Source organism: Marmota monax, unplaced genomic scaffold (assembly GCF_021218885.2).
Source record: "Marmota monax isolate L192 unplaced genomic scaffold, Marmota_monax_Labrador192_F-V1.1 WCK01_AAM20220418_F8-fsc00047, whole genome shotgun sequence".
Lineage (NCBI taxonomy): Eukaryota > Metazoa > Chordata > Mammalia > Rodentia > Sciuridae > Marmota > Marmota monax.
In genome coordinates, this window is record NW_026692072.1 from 9,734,521 (window position 1) to 9,755,839 (window position 21,319).

General features: G+C 50.5%; 1 protein-coding gene and 1 pseudogene across 2 annotated transcripts in view; both read left to right on the plus strand.

Moving 5' to 3' along the window:
- The window catches only part of Accsl (1-aminocyclopropane-1-carboxylate synthase homolog (inactive) like), a 92,606-nt gene extending 72,511 nt beyond the window's left edge, over window positions 1-20,095 (plus strand). Inside the window, exons 1-15 of one of the 2 annotated variants that reach the window (XM_046456372.1) lie at window positions 8,189-8,310; window positions 9,397-9,938; window positions 11,123-11,182; window positions 11,590-11,660; window positions 12,021-12,090; window positions 12,324-12,390; window positions 13,515-13,612; window positions 13,833-13,910; window positions 14,592-14,692; window positions 15,858-15,947; window positions 16,676-16,721; window positions 16,819-16,960; window positions 18,332-18,474; window positions 18,561-18,714; window positions 19,666-20,095. In XM_046456372.1, the coding sequence (XP_046312328.1) occupies window positions 9,438-9,938; window positions 11,123-11,182; window positions 11,590-11,660; window positions 12,021-12,090; window positions 12,324-12,390; window positions 13,515-13,612; window positions 13,833-13,910; window positions 14,592-14,692; window positions 15,858-15,947; window positions 16,676-16,721; window positions 16,819-16,960; window positions 18,332-18,474; window positions 18,561-18,714; window positions 19,666-19,748 (1,704 nt within the window). In that variant the 5' untranslated portion in view covers window positions 8,189-8,310; window positions 9,397-9,437 and the 3' untranslated portion in view covers window positions 19,749-20,095. Of the gene's footprint in view, window positions 1-8,188; window positions 8,311-9,396; window positions 9,939-11,122; window positions 11,183-11,589; window positions 11,661-12,020; window positions 12,091-12,323; window positions 12,391-13,514; window positions 13,613-13,832; window positions 13,911-14,591; window positions 14,693-15,857; window positions 15,948-16,675; window positions 16,722-16,818; window positions 16,961-18,331; window positions 18,475-18,560; window positions 18,715-19,665 lie in introns of those variants that run through there. The other variant, XM_046456365.2, reaches the window with a different exon arrangement.
- A 409-nt stretch (window positions 20,096-20,504) lies between these two features.
- Window positions 20,505-21,100, plus strand: LOC124099970 (translation machinery-associated protein 16-like; annotated as a pseudogene).
- The last annotated feature ends 219 nt before the right edge of the window (window positions 21,101-21,319 follow it).

A 21,319-nucleotide genomic window follows, 5' to 3' on the forward strand; every position in this document is an offset into this window, starting at 1 on the left:
TTGTGTGTCAGAGGCTCCCAGGGCTGCCGCATGGTGGAGGCTGTGGGGAGACAGAGGTCCCTCTGGAATGTTCCCTGGAAGGGCTTCAGTCTCAGGAACCTGGTGAGAGCTTCAAGTGTGGCTCAGGGAAAAGTGACTGAAAGAAGGAAAGCTTCAGAGGCAGGTGAAGAACGGCCTGGGGACGGCAGGGCAGGAGTGGAGGGGCTCAAGTTTAAGTTCAGGGTCTCAGCCGCTCCTGCCGGCCCTCACTTTGCAGGTAGGAAAGCGATCTGGAGGGACACTTTGTAGATCACCTGTAGCTACACAGTTTGTAAGTGACTGAGCCGGACTTAAACTTGGGCTTTGAACCCTCGACTCTCTTGACATCTCCATATGAGACCACAGCAAACCAGGGCGTCGGAGCAGCTCAAGGGACCTGGGCAAACAGGCCCGGGCTGCAGCAGACGAGTTCAGCCAGCCACCTGTCCCTGCGGGAACCAAGGCACCCAGCCACCTGCGCTGCTGGCCCCTGCTGCCTACTCAGCCCAGGGCTGGCGCACTTGGTGTCTCTCCCAGCACAGGGATCTTGAAGGGCGCCCCTTGGCTTCGAAGAGTGGGTGACAGGAGCAGGTCGCATCAGTGGAAAATGAAACAAAACCCTTTTCTTTGTGTCGAAGCAGCACACCAAGCCTGGTCGGGGGAGAACGAACGGGTGGCGGCAGCAGACGCCTCTTTGATGGCGGAGCAGGAGACCTTGGGGGACGCAAATAGAAGAGCCCGGGAGGCTGCGGGGACGGAGCCGCAGCCCTGGCAGGGAGAGGGGTTATTCATATGGAAGAGGTGCTGGATCCTGGCAGCCTGCTGAGTGCTGGAAAGGAGGGAGAGGCTGCCAGCGGAATACACCCAGGCCAAGTAGCGAGACGGAGGAGCCCGGGAAAAGGCGGCGCGCGAGGGTGGGGCGGCGGGCGGGGCTGGAGCGAGGGGGCGGGGCCTTCCGGGCCGCAGGGAGCTTCCAGGCCCACAAGCTTTGGGGACATCTTCCAAGCTTTGGGGACATCTGGTAAAAGCTCAGTCCTTAGCACTCCTCAATGTCCATGCAGACAACATTAGGACGGATGAGAGGCCCCCCCGACACCCCACCACCCATCCACCCCTAGGACAGTGGGTCTTGGTGCGCAGTGCTTATCCATGCTCCACCCCAGAGACTGGGTCAGCAGAGCAGAGGGGAGACTCGGCCTTTGTTTTGGGAAAAGCTTTCACAAGAGCCCCATGTGCTCCCTGGTTGAAAATATTGCCCTGGGAATGGACAGCCCCAGATGGCTTCAGAGCAAAGACACTCTTCTCTCGGCACTGAGAACCAGTGACTCCAGGCCAGGGACTATCTTACAACCCTGGGTATCCTGACTGGTTGGGGGACTTCCAGCCAGTTCCATAAGACACTTAGGAACTCCTTTGACAATTCGGGAGAACTGTGCTGTCTTTTCACCACGGACAGAATAAAAGCCAAAGTCCTCATCAAGGTTGCAAAGCCTGACATTCCATTTCTCAAATACAACAAATATACACTCCTGCCCCAGGACCTTTGCATGTCATGTGCCACTCCTCTGCCTGAACACTCTTCCCTTAGCCATCTATGTGGGCTGCTTTTTCACTTCCTGTGGGTCTTTGCCTGTCTCTAAATAGCACCTTCTCTTGCTCTCAGCCCCCTATACTAACTTGAGTGTTGTCCACAGTGCCTATCTAATTATGTTATATTTATTTATATATGCTGTTTACTTTCGGTCACCTGCTTTAGAAGGTAAACTGCAAGAGAACTGCTCCTGTTTTGTCACCTTCTGTATTGTCAGCACCTAGAAAGTGTCTAGCACATGGCAATTACTCAATAATTATTTCTTGAATGAATGAATAATGCAAATTTGCTCCTCTCTGTTGTCCAATAGGATACAGATGTCATTTTCAAATTGGGTAAAAAATTCCCTGGAAACAGAGCACTGCTTTGTCGATCTGTTTTCCCTTGTAAACAGTTAAACAAGTAAACAAAAGCAGCTATTTGGCACCGACTGTAAGCTCAGCTCCCATCAGTGAAGAGGAGGAATAAGTAGAGCAAAGGCTTAGTTCTTTATGACCTGGTCCGGTATGAGTGCCGAGGTCCAAGGACACCTAGGACCACTCCCAGAACCTCTTAGAACAGCCAGAGCTTGGGCTGTGGTGGGGGCTTTCAGTGCCTTGGCAGAACAGGCCAGAAGGCAAGTAGTTTAAGGAAGACTATTCCCCAGAGGGCAGCCAGGTTGCGACCAGCTGGGTGACTGACATTGTGACATTTCTCCTCATGCTCCCCACACCAGGTAACCTCACATAACCTAGAGACCAGCCAGCCCTAATGAAATTATTAGGGGACTGTCCCTGTAGTCCAGAAATCTGGAAGGAGGACATGCTGGGCCTGGCTTCAGATGAGCCTGCAGTCCACCCAAAGCAAGTAGCCGACCTTGGCCCCAGTTTGGCCCTCTTAAGTGAGCCTCAGAGGCTTTCCTGCGGAATAGTTAGGAGGCCTGTAATGTGGGACCCTGGGCCCCATCCGAGCAAAGAGAGCCGCATCAGAACAGGTGTGCACCAGCTGGGGTCCTCTCAGGGACCTGTGGGGGACCCCGCCTCTGTCTGGGCTTCAGGTTCAGTGCTGCCCTTCTCTGAGATGGGCCTAGAGGGGCATTTGCGGTCTCTTTCCACCTGCCTTCACCTGGGCCTGCCAGGCTGCTCCCTCTGGAGTAAATTTGTGTGGCCAGTCCCCACCTCCGCCGCCTCCTCCACCTTAGAGCCCACGGCTGCCTGACTCAGGCCAAGCCACGGGCAGGACCTGGGATCATGTTTGCTTTGGGCGCGGAGATGCCACAACACTTCTGCCCAATCCCGATTTCCAGTCCCATCCAGAGGTTTTCCAGTTGTGGGACCTGGGCCAAGGCTCGCCTCTCCCAGGTCCCGTCTGCAGAACGGAGATCCCAGCAGCCGCCAGGGGGCGCAGCGGGTCGGAAGGGCCGGGCGCCCTGTGCGCGGCACCTGGCCCGCTGCAGTCCCGCGCAGCCCTCGGTGACTGGACGCCGGCTGCTCCCTGGGGAAGGGTGACCCGCCCGGGCTCGGCCTTTCCGTTCCTCGTTCCTCTCACCCGCTGCTTCTCCGCGTCTGCGCCGCTGGCTGTCCCTTTTCCACCCGGACAAGAAAACGAGGTTTCAGCGACCTCTGTTGGCACATCATCGTGTGGCTCTGCGGTCCCAGGAAGGGCTCTGGAGGGTGGTCCTCCGGGAAAATCTCGTCAACATTCTCCAGGTCCCTACAATTGGACGATTCCCTTATTTTCATTGTTGGTCGCTAATCGATGTTGGTTACAAAGGAGTGTTCAGCACACACTAACCAAGAACCCCTCTGTGACTTAGACCTGTGACAGCAGTAGACCAGAGAAGCTTCCAGAACCGAAGGGACCCAGCCTCCAGCAGTTGCACTTTGATATTCACCATCCGTCCATGCCTCATCTACTCATTTATTCTCAGACCTTGTTAGTCAACGTTCTGTTGCTCTAACAATTCCTGAGAGAATCAGCTTCATAAAGAGAAAGACTTTATTTTGGCTTCCAGAGCCAGAGGTCTCTACCCATGGAAGGTTGGCCTGCTGCTTTTGGGCACGTGGGAGACTGGGGTGGGGGAAAGCCCTCTCTTCTTGGCACCCAAGAAGCTGGAGAGAGAGCAGAAGAGACAAGTCTCCCCTCCCCATTTTGAGGCACATTATGCACCCTGATGTCCTAAGACCTCCCAAGGGTCCGGATATGGAGGTCTCTACATCCCCAAAGCCTTTAATAACACATAGGTCTTTGGGGGACATTTCAGATCCAAACTTCAGCAATCACTGAGTTCCTCCTTGGCCAGATGCCCTTCTTTGTATGAATATCAGTAAACAAGACAGTTGAAGACCCCTGTCCTCCTGTGGTTGATTTTCTAGAGATTGAAAGCGTTGGACATAAACATTGAAGCATCTGGACATAAACAATGACATGATGAGTCAGTCAGATGATGCTTTTGGAGGGGAAACCAGGGCGCCGTGACGGGGAGGAGCAGGTCTCAGAGTTCAGGGGTGGTGACAGTGGTCCTCTGGGAGAAGGTGAGATCTGGGTAAAGACTGGAAGGCAGGCAGGGAGGGAGGGAGCCAGGCAGGTGTCTGGGGCAGAGCAGTCCAGGCAGTGGACGTGAGCAAGAGCTGACACCCTGAAGCCCTATCTGCCTGGTTGTCCTAGGCTACAGACAAGAGCAAAGAACATGGGAGCCCAGGCCGTGGGCCCCTACGTCTGCCTGATGAGCCAAGAGGAAGGTTCTTTGAAGGGTTAACAAGGGAGCTTAGACTGGGTGAGCAGGAGTGGTGGAGCTATGAAAGGGCTTTCCAGACTGTGCTGTGGGGAGTCATCCAGGTTCCATGTCTGGGACTGTTAGAGGTTGGGAGGAAAATGGGGGAGGGGGGAGTACAAAGAGCAAGCCTATGAGATATATATATATATATATTTTTTTTTTTTTTTTTTTTGCAGTACCCAGGGTGCTCTATCACCAAGCTAGATCCCCAGTCCTGCTTCTTCTGAGACAGGAGCTCACTAAGTTGCCCAGGCTGGCCTCAAACTTTCGATCCTCCTGCCTCAGCCTCCTGAGTTGCTGGGATTTCCTGGGTGTGCCGCAGCACCCAGCCACTTTTTGGTTTTTAATCTGAATGCATATAGGAGGGGTGGCAGCTTCATTTCGCCAGCGTTCTCCCCAGTCTTCCCTTGTCTTGTGTCAGTTTTGTGTGTGTTACACTTTGTGTCCCTGGGGGTATCTGAATTTGCTGCCTCTGTAAGGGAACCACTGAAGCATCTTGTGCCAAGGAAAGAGGTGACCAGACTTTAGAAAGCTTATTCGAGGACTCCTTGAATTTAGGAAGCTGTCTTTCATTTTGATAATCCCAGGGTCTAACAAGTGCTTGATACCCAAGAGATGCTCAGTGGACTGTTTCCAGTTGTATTTTTTAATGAATGAGATGAACATTGCAGTAAATGTTCTAACAGGTGACAGAGAGATGGGAGGTGAACCAACGACGGCGGAGATGGGCTGTCAGTGCAGCCAGGGTGGGGTACGTGAGGCCCTGCCTCTGGGTAGAGTGCCTGCCCACAGCTCATGCTCCCCCAAGTGTGGAGTCTCCATGGCAGGTGTCAAGTGTCCAGGGTCACCCGCCATGCTTGTTTTAAAATGCAGATTCCTGGGCCCAACTATAGACCTGAATTACAATACCTTAATGGAGCTCAGGCGTTTGTATTTTAAATAAGCACCTTTTTAAAGTTTGAGAATAGCTGGGCACCGTGGCACATGCCTGCAATCCCAGCTACTCGGGACTCTGAGGCATCAGTTCGTAAGTTTGAGGCCCATCTGGGCAAATCAGTGAGACCCTGTCTCAAAATAAAATTGAAGAACAGGACTGAGGATATAGCTTGCTTAGCACGTGCAAGACCCCAGGATCGGTCCCCAGTGCTTGGGGGGAAAAAGTCACAGAGCACGGTATCCTGGGGCCACAGGTTGCTTTTGGCTTTGCTTCTGGCCGACCAGGAGCTGCTGGGCACGATTGACAACCCCACCACACCCCTCACGTGGCAGTTCTACCTGCCCTGTACACAGCATGTGCGCAGGCTTCCCCTGGGTCTCACATCACCTCCCAAGAGAGAGATTTTATTACCTCCATCTTTAACAAGAAGAAAGGGGAAATCAGAAGGGCTGGGTCAGCTTGCCAAGGCCACACACGTGCAGGTGGCCCTGGAGAAGGGATCTGTCCATCCTGAGACGCCCCCTCCTCCCTGGCCAAGTTTTCCTTCCTGCTTTGGGTTAACTCACTTCAACCTACTCTCAAATCATGGCCTCCCCAGAAACAGGGAACAATTAGAAGCTCATTTGCGCTGTAATTGGGTTTCCCTGCTGCAGTAGTCCCCAGTGGTTGCTAAGTTAGAGTCACTTGGGGGCTTGGGTAAAGCACACAGGCCCAGGCCCTACACTCCTTCAAAGGGCCTGGGCCTGGTGTTTCCTGAGATCTCCAGGTGATGCTCATACCCTTCAAGCTTGAGAGCCAAGGTTCAGGACGTGGTTCTTTGCTAAGCCATTTCTCTGTAATGTTGCAAAGAAAGGCATTTGAGGTAATAAGGATTCCCTGGGGAGACGCCCAGGAAAGGATGGATCTTATTATTACCCGGGAAACCACCTTGTGCTTAAAAGCAGAGCTTTCAGGGCAGAGCTTGAGGCAAGCTTAGTGAGAGGAGGGCCGCCGCCGGGTCTCAGCCCTGACCTGTCAGGACACTTTCATCCCGAGGAAGGAGTTTAGGTCGGTGAAGGGTTGAGTGAACACAGACAAGGTAAGTGTGGGTGGTGGGTGGTGCAGGCCTTGGGGTGGGCAGTGAGTGAGGAGCTTTGGACCAAGTCGTGCCTGGGGCTCAGGGCCCAGGCATCCCAAAAGGGAGGGCCAAGCATTGAGGGCCTGTGCACTCTTCCAGGAAGAGGCCTCTGGGCGGATGGCCTAAAGGGCACACTGGGGTCTCGCTCGGTAGCTGACTGAGTTGGCCTACAGCTCCCCCATCAAACGGGCCCCTTTATGTGCGATTCACTTCATTCTCCTGAGCCTCTGGTTTCTCACCTATAAAGTGAGGCTAACAGTGGTAACTTCTTCAAAGAGCCATTTTGAGAATCAGGTGATGCCTGCGAGGGTCCTAGAGCAGAGTCACGCGCCGGCACGGTAAGGAACAGGAGGGCAGCCCATTCCTACCCGTGTTGACAGGTTCCCAGCTTCTACAGTTCAAGGTCGGTCCCTCAGCGCTTGTCAGAGGGCAGTTGGCAGCAGCTGATCTCATCCTGAGCTACCCCCTGCTGGTAGCTGCCATTGAGGTCCCTGAGTGACAACCGGGAGGCAGGCGATGGGAAGCCGAGGAACATTGAAACCCAGGACTAGCCGGGAAGACTGGAGGAAAGGGTTGTGCACCCCAGTGAGAGGCAATTAAGGCTGAATCTTAGGGGCACGTTGCCTTGTGGAACAGCGTCATTGGTGATGGCTTTTAATTAGTGCATTATGATTTACATAGTTGTGGGATTCATCTTGACATCCATAAAGACATATAATTTGCTCCATTCCGGTCTCCAGTGCTACCCCCCTCCCCCCACACACACACTGTTGGTGTTCCTGTTAATTGATTTTGTTTAATTGGTACATTGGTACCTGAAAGTGGAATTCACTGTGACGGTCATGCCCGCACCTGACACTGTTCTGTCAATTTCTTCCTGTAGCTCCTCCCCTTTCCGTCCCTCCTCTAGGCCCTCTGTCCCCTTTCCCTACACCGCTGTTCTCCCTTCTATTTTCATGAAATCCACCTCTTAAAAAAAAAAAAAGCCTTATTTCTCCTCTAGCCTCTGCTTCTGCTACAGGAGAAATAGAACGTCCGACCCTTGACCTCTGACTCTGGCTTTTCCTTTTCCTATACAAAAGGCAAGTTTGGGCAGAGGGCTGACCTCGAGGCTTCCTCCTGGTCTTGCCCTACTCGCTTCTTTCCAGAAAACACATTTTATCAGGAAAATACATTCCTTCCCGTTGCCTGCTGTGACCCCCATTTTCTGCTCTGTCATTCTGTTTGAGAAGTCCTCTAACTGTCCACAGAGCTGCCGTCTCTGATTTTCTTAGTGAGGTGACGCAGGACGGAGACCCTTGATACGTGAGTCTAGGCCTGGGTGAAGGTGATGAACTCTCCCCTGTTGTGGGGGCCGCCGCTGCCATCTTGGCCTTCCTACTAGCTCTCCTCAGGCTCCGCAGAGATGATTAATGCTGCCTGGGGAAAGTTAGATCAAGGGAACTCCCTGAAGCGCCTCTCCATGCCGTCCAGGAATCCCCAAGGACGGGTGCCTTACCCAGAGCTGAGGGCCCTCTGAGGTAACCCTCTTCCTTGTGGGAGAGTGAGTTCAGACCAGCTAGAAAGTTTTGCTTGTGGAATAAAGGGTTACTCTAGGTGTAGACACCCAGTAGTTCAAAGTCTTTCTCAATAGTGTGTAATCCCCTGGCTGGTGAACAACGTTCTTTGTACCACTGTTGGTGAGGGTTGCACCATGAGCCTTGGCACGGCTTTGTCCTGTGGCTTCCACAGCCCTTGCTCCATCGGCCATGAGCCAGGTCTTAGTTCTTGGCTCCTGTCTTCACCGACTGCGGCTGGGCTTCTCCTACTCAGTAGCTGGGTTTGTCTGCTGGGTGCCAGGCACTGTGCTAAGGCTGTGACGGTGATGGCTGATCTGGGCATACACTGGACAAGTATGATATTAAGTGTCAGGGAGGAAAAATAGAGGTTGCCATGGGAACATCTCAAGCAGACGACATGGTTTGGAGAGGCTGGGAGGAGCATTTAGTATCTGAAGTGCTGGTGCCATAAATCTGTAGAAGCAGCAATAAGGTTGTATTTCCATGGGAGGGATGTTAGTGGAAAATGAACTTGAAATTGTAGCACTTAGTGGAAGCGGCGTAAGTCTAGATTTTGGGAAATGGGTCTTGTTATCTGGTGATACGGACATTGTCTGAAAGAATTAGAGAAAGCTCTTTGCCTCAAGTTGCCTTACCTTCTAGATTCTTGAGATCTAATTTATTTTGATTCCTTGAGGCTTTAAGAAGTTGCTTCTTGGATTACCTGTCTTTTTTCATGTTTTCAGAAATAATGTTGACTGAACCGTCAGATATTCTCCATGTGTGGTCTTGGGAACTTGGTAGAGATGAGGACTCCCGGGTCTGGCCCCAGACATACTGAACCAAAGTCCAGTGGTTTGACTCCGCCCTCTGTGGCCTAACAAGCCCTCCAGGTGATTCTGGTGGACTCAGAGTTTGAGAAGCATCTTCTTGGGCTCTGGTCACTAGTGATGTGAGCCTAAGGCAGCTTCCTAGCAAGTAGGTTGAAGTCATTGACAGGAAGCCATGTGAGATCCGATGGAAGGACTGGGTACCTGCTCTGGCAAACTTGGGGGAAACCAGTAAAAAGAAGGGCTGAATTTCCACAGCAGCATCTGGTTTTGCTATTTAGAACCTGATAAAGCAGGCTCTGGTTGAAGCACAGGATGGAAAACTGAGAGCACCTGTTCAGTCCCCCTTCCTCAGTGGGCCCTGAGGCTCTTTCCTGGATCGCCTTCTAATGCCACTTGATGGAGGTGCACTAGTGTCTGTGCTTGGTCACTTGGGCATCGCCCTTAAACGAGTAGGTCATTTCCCGAACCACTCTGAACCTAAAACAGAGGCAGAGCAATGGAAAGATCCAGTGATGAGCTTGAGATCAAGAAGTTCTGACCCTACCCATGCCTGGACCCGAGGCAGGGAGAATCTCCTTGGTGTTAGTGCATGTTCTCTTTCTCGTAGGTTCCAGTCAGTCTTCTGAGGACAATAACATTTCCTGAAGTATGAGTAACCCATTGGATGCTGACCCCACACCTTGTAACCAGAAGAGTGGCATGGACTTCCGAGACAGGGGCATCTATGCTCAGCTATTGGAGTTGATGCTGAACTTGCAGCAGACCATAGGGGATCACTTCGTGAAGTTGACAACCAGGCAATGGCAGGCCCAGTCACCGGAAGAGGCAAATCGCATTCAAGTTGTCCGTGAGCAGGAGGATGTCATAAACCATACTGTGTGCCAGATGATCAGCCTCCTATGGACTGAAGCTGCAGCTGACCAGAGGCTCCAGGAGTCTCTCCATTCCCTGAACTCTCGAGAGGTTTGGAAGAAGTCCCCATCATCTAGGCAACCTGACCAGCCAGTTCGGCAAAGTAGTTTTCAAGCTTCATTTGTCAGTCACGTCCTGTCCAACCGCGGGGTTGACATCTCTGACTTTTACCAGTCACACTTCCAGGACTATGATGCCTACCAGCAAGACAAATACCATGAGGAGAAGAACCCTTTGGTAAGAATGAGGGACAGCTTGGAGTCCCCATCCCTGGGATTTACTGAGTCCTGTGCCAAATGCTGTCTGCCATCTTGCCTTTCACACCAGATGAGCCCTGGTTGTCTCCTTCCAGCAAGGCTGATAAGGTGGCATGGCCCAGGGAGCTGGAGAACTGGGACCTGGGTTCCTACCCCCCACCATCTTTCCCTAAGTCCCAACTCTTGACCCCTAGGAGTCAGTCCCTCTGGTCATTGCGGGGAGTGACGCTGGCCTGTGGAATGTGGTGTGGTGGTGGCAGTAGTTGGCCAGCAGGGAAACAAACGTGAATGCTTCGAGAGCCCTAGGGGGCCCCGGCTCAGGTGGTCTGGGAAAGTGTCTTAAAGGCCGACCCAGCCAGCCATGTTGGGTCCCTTCCAGGAAGGAGCAGCAGGGTCCATAAAAGCTTCACAGAGGGAGGGCTTGGAAAGAAGGCCCCTGTGGCCCGAGTAGGGACAGTGAGTGCCATGGCAGGAAGTGCAGACAGCAGTGGGCGGGAGCTGTTAAGATGTAGCTCTATGGGTGGAACAAGGGGACAAAAGTCTCCAACAAGGAAAGCCAAGCAGCTCTTCAGCTAAAGGTGGAGGCCAGTCCTAGCCACGCATCCCCTGTCTGTCCCCATCTCAGGGAAGTGTGGCCAATGGCCACAACAACTAAGGGGTTCGGTTGGCCATCTCTATTGCTCTGTGAAGGGCCACATCTCCTGGAGATGTCCTAACCTGTAAGACCAGAGATGGAGACCAGTCAGGGCCTGTGGTGTTAAGGGTCCAGGTCAGGCGGGTGGCGCTCTGCCCATCACACGAGGTCACGTGGCTGGTTGACTGTTCAACTTTTCTCATCTTCACTCTTTTTGCTCACTGAAGACCCTCTTCTCAGAAGTTAAGGCTGCTCACCGTGAAGCACTGAGTCCAGCATCCGGCACGTGATAACTCAGTGACTGGTAGATGGGACACAATACAGCTACCATTATCTTTGTGGCTCTGAAGGGGAAAATTGGCAGGCTGTAAGATTTTGGTCCTTGGAAAGGTCTAAATGCTTAAAGTTGTCAAACATGGACTGAGTTGCCTCAGGGGGCAGTGAGACTTCCTTTGAGCATCTGAGACGAGCATTTATGGGTGTGTCTACAGGGGTTACCAGAGGCTGATCTCAGATTCTTCCACCTCCAGGGCTTTCTTAACCTTGGTGTCAGTGAGAACAAGCTCTGCGTGGATCTGATAACGGAAAGGGTAAGTCGTGTTCTGAGCTGTGCTGAGACTCGCCCCTTCAAGTCTTCTAGCATGTTCCTCAGCCTCATGGGGGAGATGAGTAGAACACGGGGAAAGGCAGTGGACAGATAGCTTCTAGAACAGCACTCTAACCTCCGGGCCTTGCTGGCGGTGTCCAGAGGTATTCTCTGATAGGCTGCCGAGGAAGCTTTGGGGTGGGGAGGTTGTCGCAGACTTCCCAATGGGACATCTCTGTGCATAATATGACAAGACAGGGTATCCGATCACGATGGAGCAGGCAGCATTAGCGCCACGCCTCTTCTGGGAGGCCATGTAAGTGGACAGCAGACACTTGCATGCAGACTGGGTGTGGGCCGAGGTCTCCTGGGCTACCCAGGTCAGCTGCTTCAAGCTCCGTTTGTCAACAGTTGTGTCAGAATGACATGAACTGCATTGAGGAGGACCTGCTGCAGTACTCCGACTGGAGAGGGCACCCACTGTAAGTGACCTCCACCCCCAGGATCCTGGCCCACGGAGATCTTCACCCAGGGAGGGATTTGACGTGCCTATTCATGGTGGCTGTCTTGTATTTCTGAGTAATAACTTCCAGGAAATGCCTACAGAGGAACCTCGGCAGGAGGCAGCCTGTGGGTGCCCTAGCCTTGCCTCCAACTCCAAACCCCGGCTTTCACGTCTCTCCGTGACCTGGGCTGGGGTGGGTGATATCCTTGGTCCAGAAACCTATAGGACGAGGTTGGACTAGGTAGCAAAGATCTCTTTGAAGTCGGACACTGTGTCCTTTGAAAAAGACTGACATCTAGACCCTGAGTAAGGAAGGTGTCTCTGGGTCTGTCCACAGCCTGCGGGAAGAAGTCGCTCGGTTCCTGAGCTATTACTGCAGGGCGCCCACTCGCCTTGATCCAGAAAATGTGAGTCAGCCTAGGGGAGGGCTCTATTCCTGGGGAACCTCTGTATTAACTGGGGAATACGGGGAGAGCCAGTGGAGACCTCCGAGCCGAGGCAGAGTAGAGGCCAGCAGGTCCCAGCTCAGGGGGCGCCTGGTGCCTGTCCCCTTCAGGGGGCGGGAGATGGCACGGCCACATCTTCACCTTCTTCCATGGGTGCTGCGTTTCTTCCCCCACCCCGTGTGTGTTGCCCTCAGGTGGTTGTTTTAAATGGCTGCTGCTCCATCTTCTCTGCCCTGCTCATGGTTCTCGGCGATCCAGGTGGTAAGTCGGCGGGCTCGGCTCTCAGTGAAATGTTGGCACATGGGCAGGAAAAGCCAGGCACTGGGGCGTGGGGAAGAAGAGCATCCTGATAGGAGGCCCTTCCCTCAAAGAGCTGGCCCGTCTACACTGGCTATTATTATTTCTGGGGAAGCGAGGGATTGAGATTCCTCATTTACTATGAAAAAAAAGACATGTCAGGCCTCAAGGAGGGACACCCAGGAATGCTGACAATGGTGCCGAATCATTATGTTCCGAGCTGGGCTCAAAAGTAATACAGGGAGCCTTGGTCACTGGCTTGGGCTTTATAGATCCCCTGTTTCTCAAAAAAATGCGAATTATTTCTGGATCACATAAAGCTGAGAGTTCTGTTCTCAATCTCCCTTTAGCTTTGCCCAAGCAAGAGGCTCAGGTATTAAAGAGATCTGGTTACATGGAAGGAAGTGGCCAAGATGAAAGTCTTGGGTCCTTGGTTAGCTCATCAGTGAGGCCAAATGGGTAGGAAGAAAAGAACCTAGGAGGTCACCAGGTCCAAATGACAGGAGCCCTTCATGGGCATGGACCTTGGTTGGCCTCTAGTGTTTGGCTGAAACACACAAGACTTTCCTGATGACCAGTGTTCCATCAACTAGCCAGCCCAGCATGATCCAGGCCCCTGATTCTGAGTCATTCACAGTGATGGCCCTTTCTCTTCTCCTTGACTACTTCACCATCAAAAGGAAACTAGACTTTTCTTCTCCACATTATGCCTATAAAAATGGATAAATTTTGCTGCGTGTAGTGGCGCAAGCTTGTAATCCCAGAAACTTGGGGGGCTGAGGCAGGAGGATTGCGAGTTCAAAGCCAGCCTCAGTAAAAGAGGCACTAAGCAACTCAGGGTCTTACTATCTCTAAATAAAACACAAAATAGGACTGAGGATGGGGCGCATGGTTAAGCACTCCTGGGTTTAATCCCCAGTATAAAAAATTTTTTTTTTTTTTATGAAACCTGAGCCCGAGAACATCAATCCCCTGATAGAAGGGATGGCCAAAGGGAGCTATTCTTGGCTTTGCTGTCATTCTGGGGGGCCTGGAAGGTTCTGACTGACAGAGCCTGGACTGATAGCTGTGTCTTTCTGTGCTTCCAGAGACCTTTCTGGTCCCTACTCCCTTCTATGGAGGCTTCACCTTTGTCTCCCACCTGTATGCAAAAGTTGAGCTCTTTCCTGTCCACCTGGAAAGTGAGGTCAGAATGGGCCCTTCACTGTTCAGCCCACCTTGGCAAGGGATAGTTCTGGGGCACTTGGGAGTATGGGGGACCTTATTCTGTACCCATGTATGTGATGGGGGGAGGGTTGGAGAATTGGGATGATGACATGCTGGGCTGGTGCCCTGGTTAATGGGGATGCAGGATCCAGACCCAGATGCTTTTCCATGGGCATTTCTCACTAGTGGCTCTCTTCCAGATAACTGAGGAGAACTCGGAGCCTTTCCAGCTCACCGTGGACAAGTTGGAGAAAGCCCTGCTTGAAGCTAGGCAGAAGGTAAGGAAGGAATCATATTTTCAGGGGGCCACTGTTTGGCCTTGCAAAGAGTTGAGTCCCTGAGGCTGATCCAACCTGCTCACCAAGACCTGAAGTTAGAAGAGGCTGCCAGTGATCAGGGGCAGGTCCCCATAAGAGCTGAGAGTCCTGCTCACGGCTGCTTCCTCCAGCTCAGCAGGCAGTTTGGTGATTGCTGCTTGAAGATCCTATCTCGGCCTTATTAGGTATCCTGTGTTGAATGTCCTGATCTGTTGTCAGATTTTTCTCACTGTGACAAGATATCTAAGAGATAACCTAAAGGAGGCAGGATTTATTTTGTCTCAGTTTCACTCCATGATCACTTGTCCCCACTGTCTTTGGCCCTGTGGCGAGGCAGAACATCATGGCCGGAGTGTATGGCGGAGGAAATCTGTTCACCTCATGGTGACCAGGAAGTGAAGAGAGCTAGAAGGGGACCAGGGTATGAATATCACCTTTCAGGGCACACCAACAACTAACTTGGCCACACCTCCTGAAAGTCCCACCACCTTCCCAGAGCCCCTCAGGCTGGCCACCAAGCCTTTAGAATGGGCTTTAGGGGACATTAAAGATCAAACCAAGATGTCCAGGAAGGATCCTTGGCAGAATTTGGAGTAGCTATAAAGGACTTGCATTCCCTTTGTTGTGGTTTGGTCTTTTTAGGAAAAAAAGGTCAGAGGCCTTGTGCTCACCAACCCCCAGAATCCTCTGGGTGTCGTCTACTCCCAAGACTCACTGATGGAATATCTGGAATTTGCCAAAAGGTAACCTGAGTGTTTATTTTGTGGGCACTTCACTTTACAAAAGGTATGAGTTCTATCCCTTGAGATTAGATGGTGTCCCTGGAAAGGGTTCCTGTCACTTGTAGTCAGGAAGGCAGAACCAGAGGTAATCTGCCTAAACATTCCTGGTGCACATTGTTCTTTGCAGAGTTATGTACAATGAGCAATGCATGTAACTCTGGAGATTGAATTGGAGGCTGAGGTGCCTGCATGCTTACCATTCCCAACCTTGTTGTCCTTTCCTTTCTAGACTTTTCCCTTGTGTAGACATCTATGTAGTAGTCATAATGTATTTTTGTGGCATTTCTACTTATTACAGCAGAAGCATCTGTTTCCCCAACTACTTGGACTGAGGTTCCAAGGAGGACGCTCTCAGTCCTTGTGAGACGAGGCTGAATTTCTGTAGAACTTTCACGCCCCCTCCTAAGAACACACCAACATCTGTTCTCTCCAGACTTCTGAAATAGCTCTGAGTTAAGGCGGATAATCTTTTGTTTTCTAGAAGATGTGGACTTATTCAAACTTGAGAACTAACTGAGGCCAATTAGTGGCAGGGCATAGGAACAGAAAAAATACAAGAGTTGTGGGCAGGAACCCCACAGAGCTGAGTGTCAATACCAGCTCTTGTACCTGCTATTTGGAGGAATTAACTTTACATATTTAGACCTTATTTCCTTTTCCTCTGTGAAATGGGCATGACAGCATGCTGTCAGGGATTGCTGGGACAGCAGATGGGTGGTGCACAGGTGCTCACAGCCCACTAGTCCACGACTAGATTCAGACCCCGGCTGAGAACACCTGGCTGCACTAGAGCAAAGACTCTGGGACAGTTTCAGTCCATGGTCACTTGTCCCCATGATCTTTGGCAAGGCCAAAGACGGTGATCTCTGCTTAATGGTTGATGGGTTAGATAAGATGTTCTCATGTTTCTTTTTTGTTTTATTCCCTCTCAGTGTCCCTAAGCCAGGTGTGAAGTCTCTTCTGGTATATCAAGACCTTTGTCTTACTGTGCCCCCTGGGAGGCTGGGATGGGCTCCTGGGGTGATGGGACCATCTGATCTGTATCCAGAGAAGGACATCAATGAAAATGAGTTAAAATTACAGTGAGAAGCTAGATCTTGTTTCCCCCTCTTTCACCCAACTATAGGCATAATCTACATGTGATCATAGATGAAATTTACATGCTGTCTGTGTTTGATGAATCCATCAAGTTCCACAGTGTTCTGAGCATAGAACGGTAAGTTGGTCTCAGATGAGGTTAGGGATGAGGTGCCTGCTTTTCAGGGTGAGTTTGAGATATCTGCTTACCTGGCTATGCCCTAAGAGGTGGGCAACAGAGGTGGTAAATATGACCAAAGTGTCGTCTTCCCTCCCAAGTATCTTCCAGTTTAAATGTCATTTCATATATCTGCTGTCTTGACCTTTGACAATGTCCTTTCTACCTTGGCCTCAAGTTAAAGTGCCTCAGAAGGTTGGCGCAGGAATTTCTTGGTAAATAGAACACAAGGCAAAAATAGACCAAGAACAGAAATTTCTTAGGGGTAGGATTTGGCCCCGTGGATAGGATTCCAACAAAGCAAGGGGAGGGCATGCCAGTAGAAGGAACAGCTTCACCAAAGGTGGGACAATAAGAAATACAGGCCAACGTGTGCTGGAAATGGTGGGCAGCAGACATCTGGAGAGCCAAGCCAGAATGTGGCTGTGGACCAGGTGTGGGAGAGTCAGCCAGGCAAGGGTCTGGACTTGACTCAGTGGGCCTCGGGGGCTGTTCCATCTGGTTCTTCATGGAGACCTATGTTCCTGGCTTAACTGGGGCAACTGTTCCTTGAACTTTGGGCCCCTTAGGCCTTGTTATCTAGAAAGGGCCTTAAGTCTACTTTCCCCTTCCCATCATAGACCCTCAAGTCTCCATCCTCCAGATGGAAATAGATTTTGACTTTATTTTTTTTTCCATTTCTTCTCTAGTTTGCCTGACCCTGACAGGACCCATGTGATCTGGGGTACCAGCAAGGTGAGCCCCAGCTGTGTCCTTGGGTCTGGAAGGAGGGGGATCCAGGAATAGAAAGCGAACAAACCCCATGTTCCTTCCCCTCCTTCTCTTCCTCTAGGATTTTGGCATCTCTGGTTTCCGCTTCGGTGCTCTGTACACCCACAACAAAGAGGTGGCCTCTGCCGTGAGCGTCTTTGGCTACCTCCACGGTATCTCTGGCATCACCCAGTATAAGCTGTGTCGACTGCTCCAAGACAGAGGTACCAAGCTCCACCCCAGGGCAGCATCTTGGCTGGACCTCATGGCCATGGGGAATTCTGGGTTTTCTTGGGCCTCTGACATGCCCTCTGCACACCTAGACCCGGCTCGTTGTCTCAGGTTTACCCCTAGCTCAGTATTTATGTGAACGCCCGTGATCCCTTCCCAGGGCCCTGCTTATTTCAGGCAAAGATTATAAAGAAACATCTCGACTCTTCCAATACAGTTTAATCTTGTTCTCCAAGGTAGCCAAAGGAGAATAGCTGTGAGCGTCTTTGGCTACCTCCAATTTGGGTGAATTGGTGTGCTTAGATCTGGGCTCCCAGATTTACTTTTCCCTGGACCCCAAGGGAGCATCCTTCTTTAATACTCTGGCCCAAGATTAGAAGAGACCCCCCCCCTTTTTTAAATTGCCTGTAATAAAACAGATGCCAGGCTGGAAGATTTAAATTAATACCTGCATAAAAATAAATAAATAAAATAAAGGTATTTTTTAAAAGGAGGGAGGCTGAGGCTGTGGCTCAGTGGTAGAATGCTTGCCTAGCATTATATCCAGAGAAGGACATCAATGAAAATGAGTTAGAATTACAGTGACAAGCTAGATGTGCGAGGCCCTAGGTTTGATCCTCAGCACCTCATAAAAATAAAATGAAGGTATCAAAAAATGAACACCTGCAATATGATGAGCCAAACTAATGCCATTAGATTAGTAGGTTTAGAAAAAAAATTGCGTTCAGCTTTGGATGGGGAAATGGAGAAATCCAACTGAATGCTTCCTTACATGGAATCGGGATTTTTGACAATTGGCCAGACCATATCCCAGCCCCTTGAACACCATTTCTCAACCTAGGATGTAGGAGACCTTGAAGCTTAAATACTGACGTACGAGCTACATCCCCAAACTGTTCTGATTTAGATACCAGAGGATAACCTAGGCATCGGGGCTTCTAAAATCTCTCCAAGTGGCTCTTTTTGCTGTCAATGCTGAGAATAACTAGGCTAAAAGCAAACCTGAGCCCATCTAGGCTCCTCTCAGCCCACTGGGTGAGGTCCAAGGCAGGAGGCAGGGGAGTTCCTGCTGACTTGCTCGCTGAGGAAAGCAGCATCAATGCCTTCATAGAAGACCCTGGCTTACCTCAGGGGTGTAAACCCAAGGGAGCATTCCTACTGGACAGTGAGAAGCCCAGAGTGTCCTCCAGGGCCCTTGGTAAGAGATGGGTGCATTGGATGTGGACACCATCAGCTCAAATATCAGATCACTCATCATGGATAGAAATAGTTTTCAGGAAGCCCAGGCAAAGAATATTCGGGAAGCAACCCTTGGCAAAGGTCTGCATAAGGTCTGTGCCCGCGCTCTCCCTCCTCCCCTCCAGAGTGGATTGACACAGTGTACCTGCCTGCTAATCACTCCCGGCTCCGGACAGCTCACAAGTACGTCACCAAGAAGCTGAGGGCCTTGAAGATTCCCTTTGTCAATCATGGCTCTGGCCTGTACATCTGGGTCAACTTGCAGTCGGTGAGCTCTGGGGGTGAGGATGGGTGTTCTCGGGCAGACCTGCCAGGTGGATCTTGGGCTCAGCTCTGTCCCTCTGCCTTTGCTAGTACCTGAAACCGTGCACATTTGAGGAAGAACGGGCACTCCATCGCCGCTTCCTGGACAACAAGCTGATGCTATCCCGCGGCAAATCCTACATGTGTAAGGAGCCAGGCTGGTTCCGCATCATCTTTGCAGAAAACCACGTTCCACTCAAACTGGGTGAGTGGTGGGGACCCCCCAGGCCTGGCATCCTTTAAAGATGCCTCATCAACTGTTCTCACTCAATTCCTGAGTCTTCCTCTTCTATTTTTATTTTTCCCTTAGCAGCCACTAGCTTTAGGCCTTCTGCTTTCACTGTCATTTTACATTATGCTCCTTTGTAAACGGGAAGTGATCTGCACCTTGAGCATCAGTCTATTCATTCCTTACACCTTCTGGGTACCTGCCATTGGGCAAGGCACTGAGACCATAAGCTAGTATGAAGTGGTACCCTGTCCTTGTGGAGCTGGTGGTCCAGGGGGAGAGACGGGTGACTGTGGGAGTCTCTGCAGGTTATTCCATGGGGAATGTGACATTTGAACAATTGTGATATCCCACTGCATGCCAGGCATGGTTCCACCTGCTAGGAATATAGCAGAGTCATTCATTTCCATGTGGAAATGTCTTCTGGTCTAGTGTGGAAAACAGACTGAAGAGTTAAGAAGCAGGTAGGCCCCAGGGTACAGAGTTTGATAAGAGACCCTGAATGCCTGGCAGGCTAATGATATGACAATGAAGTTCCCAAAGAAACATCAGAGCTGGGCCTGGTGGCATACCTGTAATTTCAGCAGCTCAGGAGGCTGAGGCAGGAGGGTTGCGAGTAAAAAACCAGCCTCAGCAAAAGCGAGGCGCTAGGGTCTCACCGAGTTGCCTATCTCTAAATAATTTTATTACTAATATAGGGCTGGGGATGTGGCTCAGTGGTTGAGTACCCCTGAGTTCACTCTCTGGTTCCACCCCTAACAAAGAACCACCAGAGGTATAACAGGTTGCCTGGGAATCTAACCCAAAGAAAGGAGGGCTGAAGTTTGACATGCCTGCATAAGAGGCGCTGATGACCTGGGGACATCTGGGTCCCACCTGAAAACCTATGATATCATTTCTGTCTTTGTCCCCACGTGGACCCTCTAGCCATGCATCGGTTCAAACAAGTGCTAGAGGAACAGAATTACGACTGGATGGTGAAGCAGCTGGAGGAAGCAATGAGGGAGTAGATGGCCTGCCTTGTGGCCAGCGGCTCTGCCAGGCACACGCTCGCTCAGCCCCGATGTCGGCCTCTGGTCCAGGAGTTGACGATTGATCACAAAACAGACATTTCCTGGAGGAAACGTCTCATCTGACCCAGTCACCCCTCTAAGCTAAGCATCTGTCATCTTTGGCTGTTTTGCGTCTCAGTCTTTACTGGTCCTTGTGTATACAAAATGGTGTTTTTATCGGGGTTAGGGTGGGAGGATCTTCAGGTACCTGAAGGGATCTGTAAGGGATCTCTTGGGGTTTCTATTTAGATGGTTTTATTTTTATAGTCAATACCTAATAAATTCTATATCCTGTTTAAATTCCACACCTGTTTTATTTTTTGTTCACATTCTTTATAATCGCCTTTGGGAATGAGATTTTCTGTCCTAGGGCAGGTTGTAGGTGAAAAAGACTGTCTGGAGCAGACCAGAAAACGAGGAAAGAAGCGTCCCTTGACTAGTGGAGCACTAAGTGTCAGATGCAGTGTCTTGAGGATCCTTACGAGATCCTGTCTGCCTTCACGGGAGCTGCTAAGTGGTGTGGTGGGGGTGGGACTGCGGGTATTTCTACTTCTAAATGCCAGAGTTCTTACCGAGTTTGGCTTTAAAATGCTTTTTGGAAAGGCAATCTCTGGGTCCTACATGTGTTCGGGCTGGAGTACAGCTGCTTCGGCTGGGGTCTGTGATTGTTGGGTCTGGAGTGTGGAGTTTCTCTGTGACCTCCTGGATGTCACCATGCCTGAAGTACCAAAGGGAGGAAATACAGGACAGGAAAAAAGTCATCCATCCAAGTAGTAGAAAATCAGCTCAGATTATGAGAAAGGCCCACAAACAAGGAAAAAAAATTAAAGAATGAACAGGCCTTGCGTCTCCATCTTATTGGTGGAAAAACTGCAGTGGTTTCAAAATCATCTGGATCCCCCCAAATTGGGGCATTCAAACAAAGATGCTTGTGAATTAGTTGAAAGGTACTTAAATAGATTCAGCAGTGAGCTGGAGCAGATGGAATTACACGCCAGCATCAGGGACAGGTGGGGAAGGTGGCACTTTTCTGTTATCAAGCAGCCGATGGAGCACAGTGACAGCAGTCTGAAGGATGTGGCCTTGAGATGCCAGGCATTTTAAATGCAAAGGATCTGAAAAGTTTTATGGAATGGGATTTTGATTGGAAGAAACTGCCAAACATTAAAACGAGAAAACTCTGTGCTAATGATGCAGTTCCTAAGAAAGGCAAGAGGGAAAGTATTTTGACTATAGACAAAAATTTAGGGGAATCGGAACTAAAAGGTGAATCAAATGACTCTGCCAAAGAAATGACCCCAATAGCCTGATTGCCTTAAGTTGAAAATAATTTGAGAGCTTCATGTCATAAATAAATAGCAAATTCTTATGTCTAATTAACTCATTTTCTTACGTAATAGCACCATTTGTAATTTAAAAAATGGTGTTATGATTTTTATTTAGAAATGAAGTTTGCTTTTTATTTACATTAAGTTGCTAAAATAGAAGTTGTATTAGTCTGTTTTCAGTTACTATAATGAAATACCCAA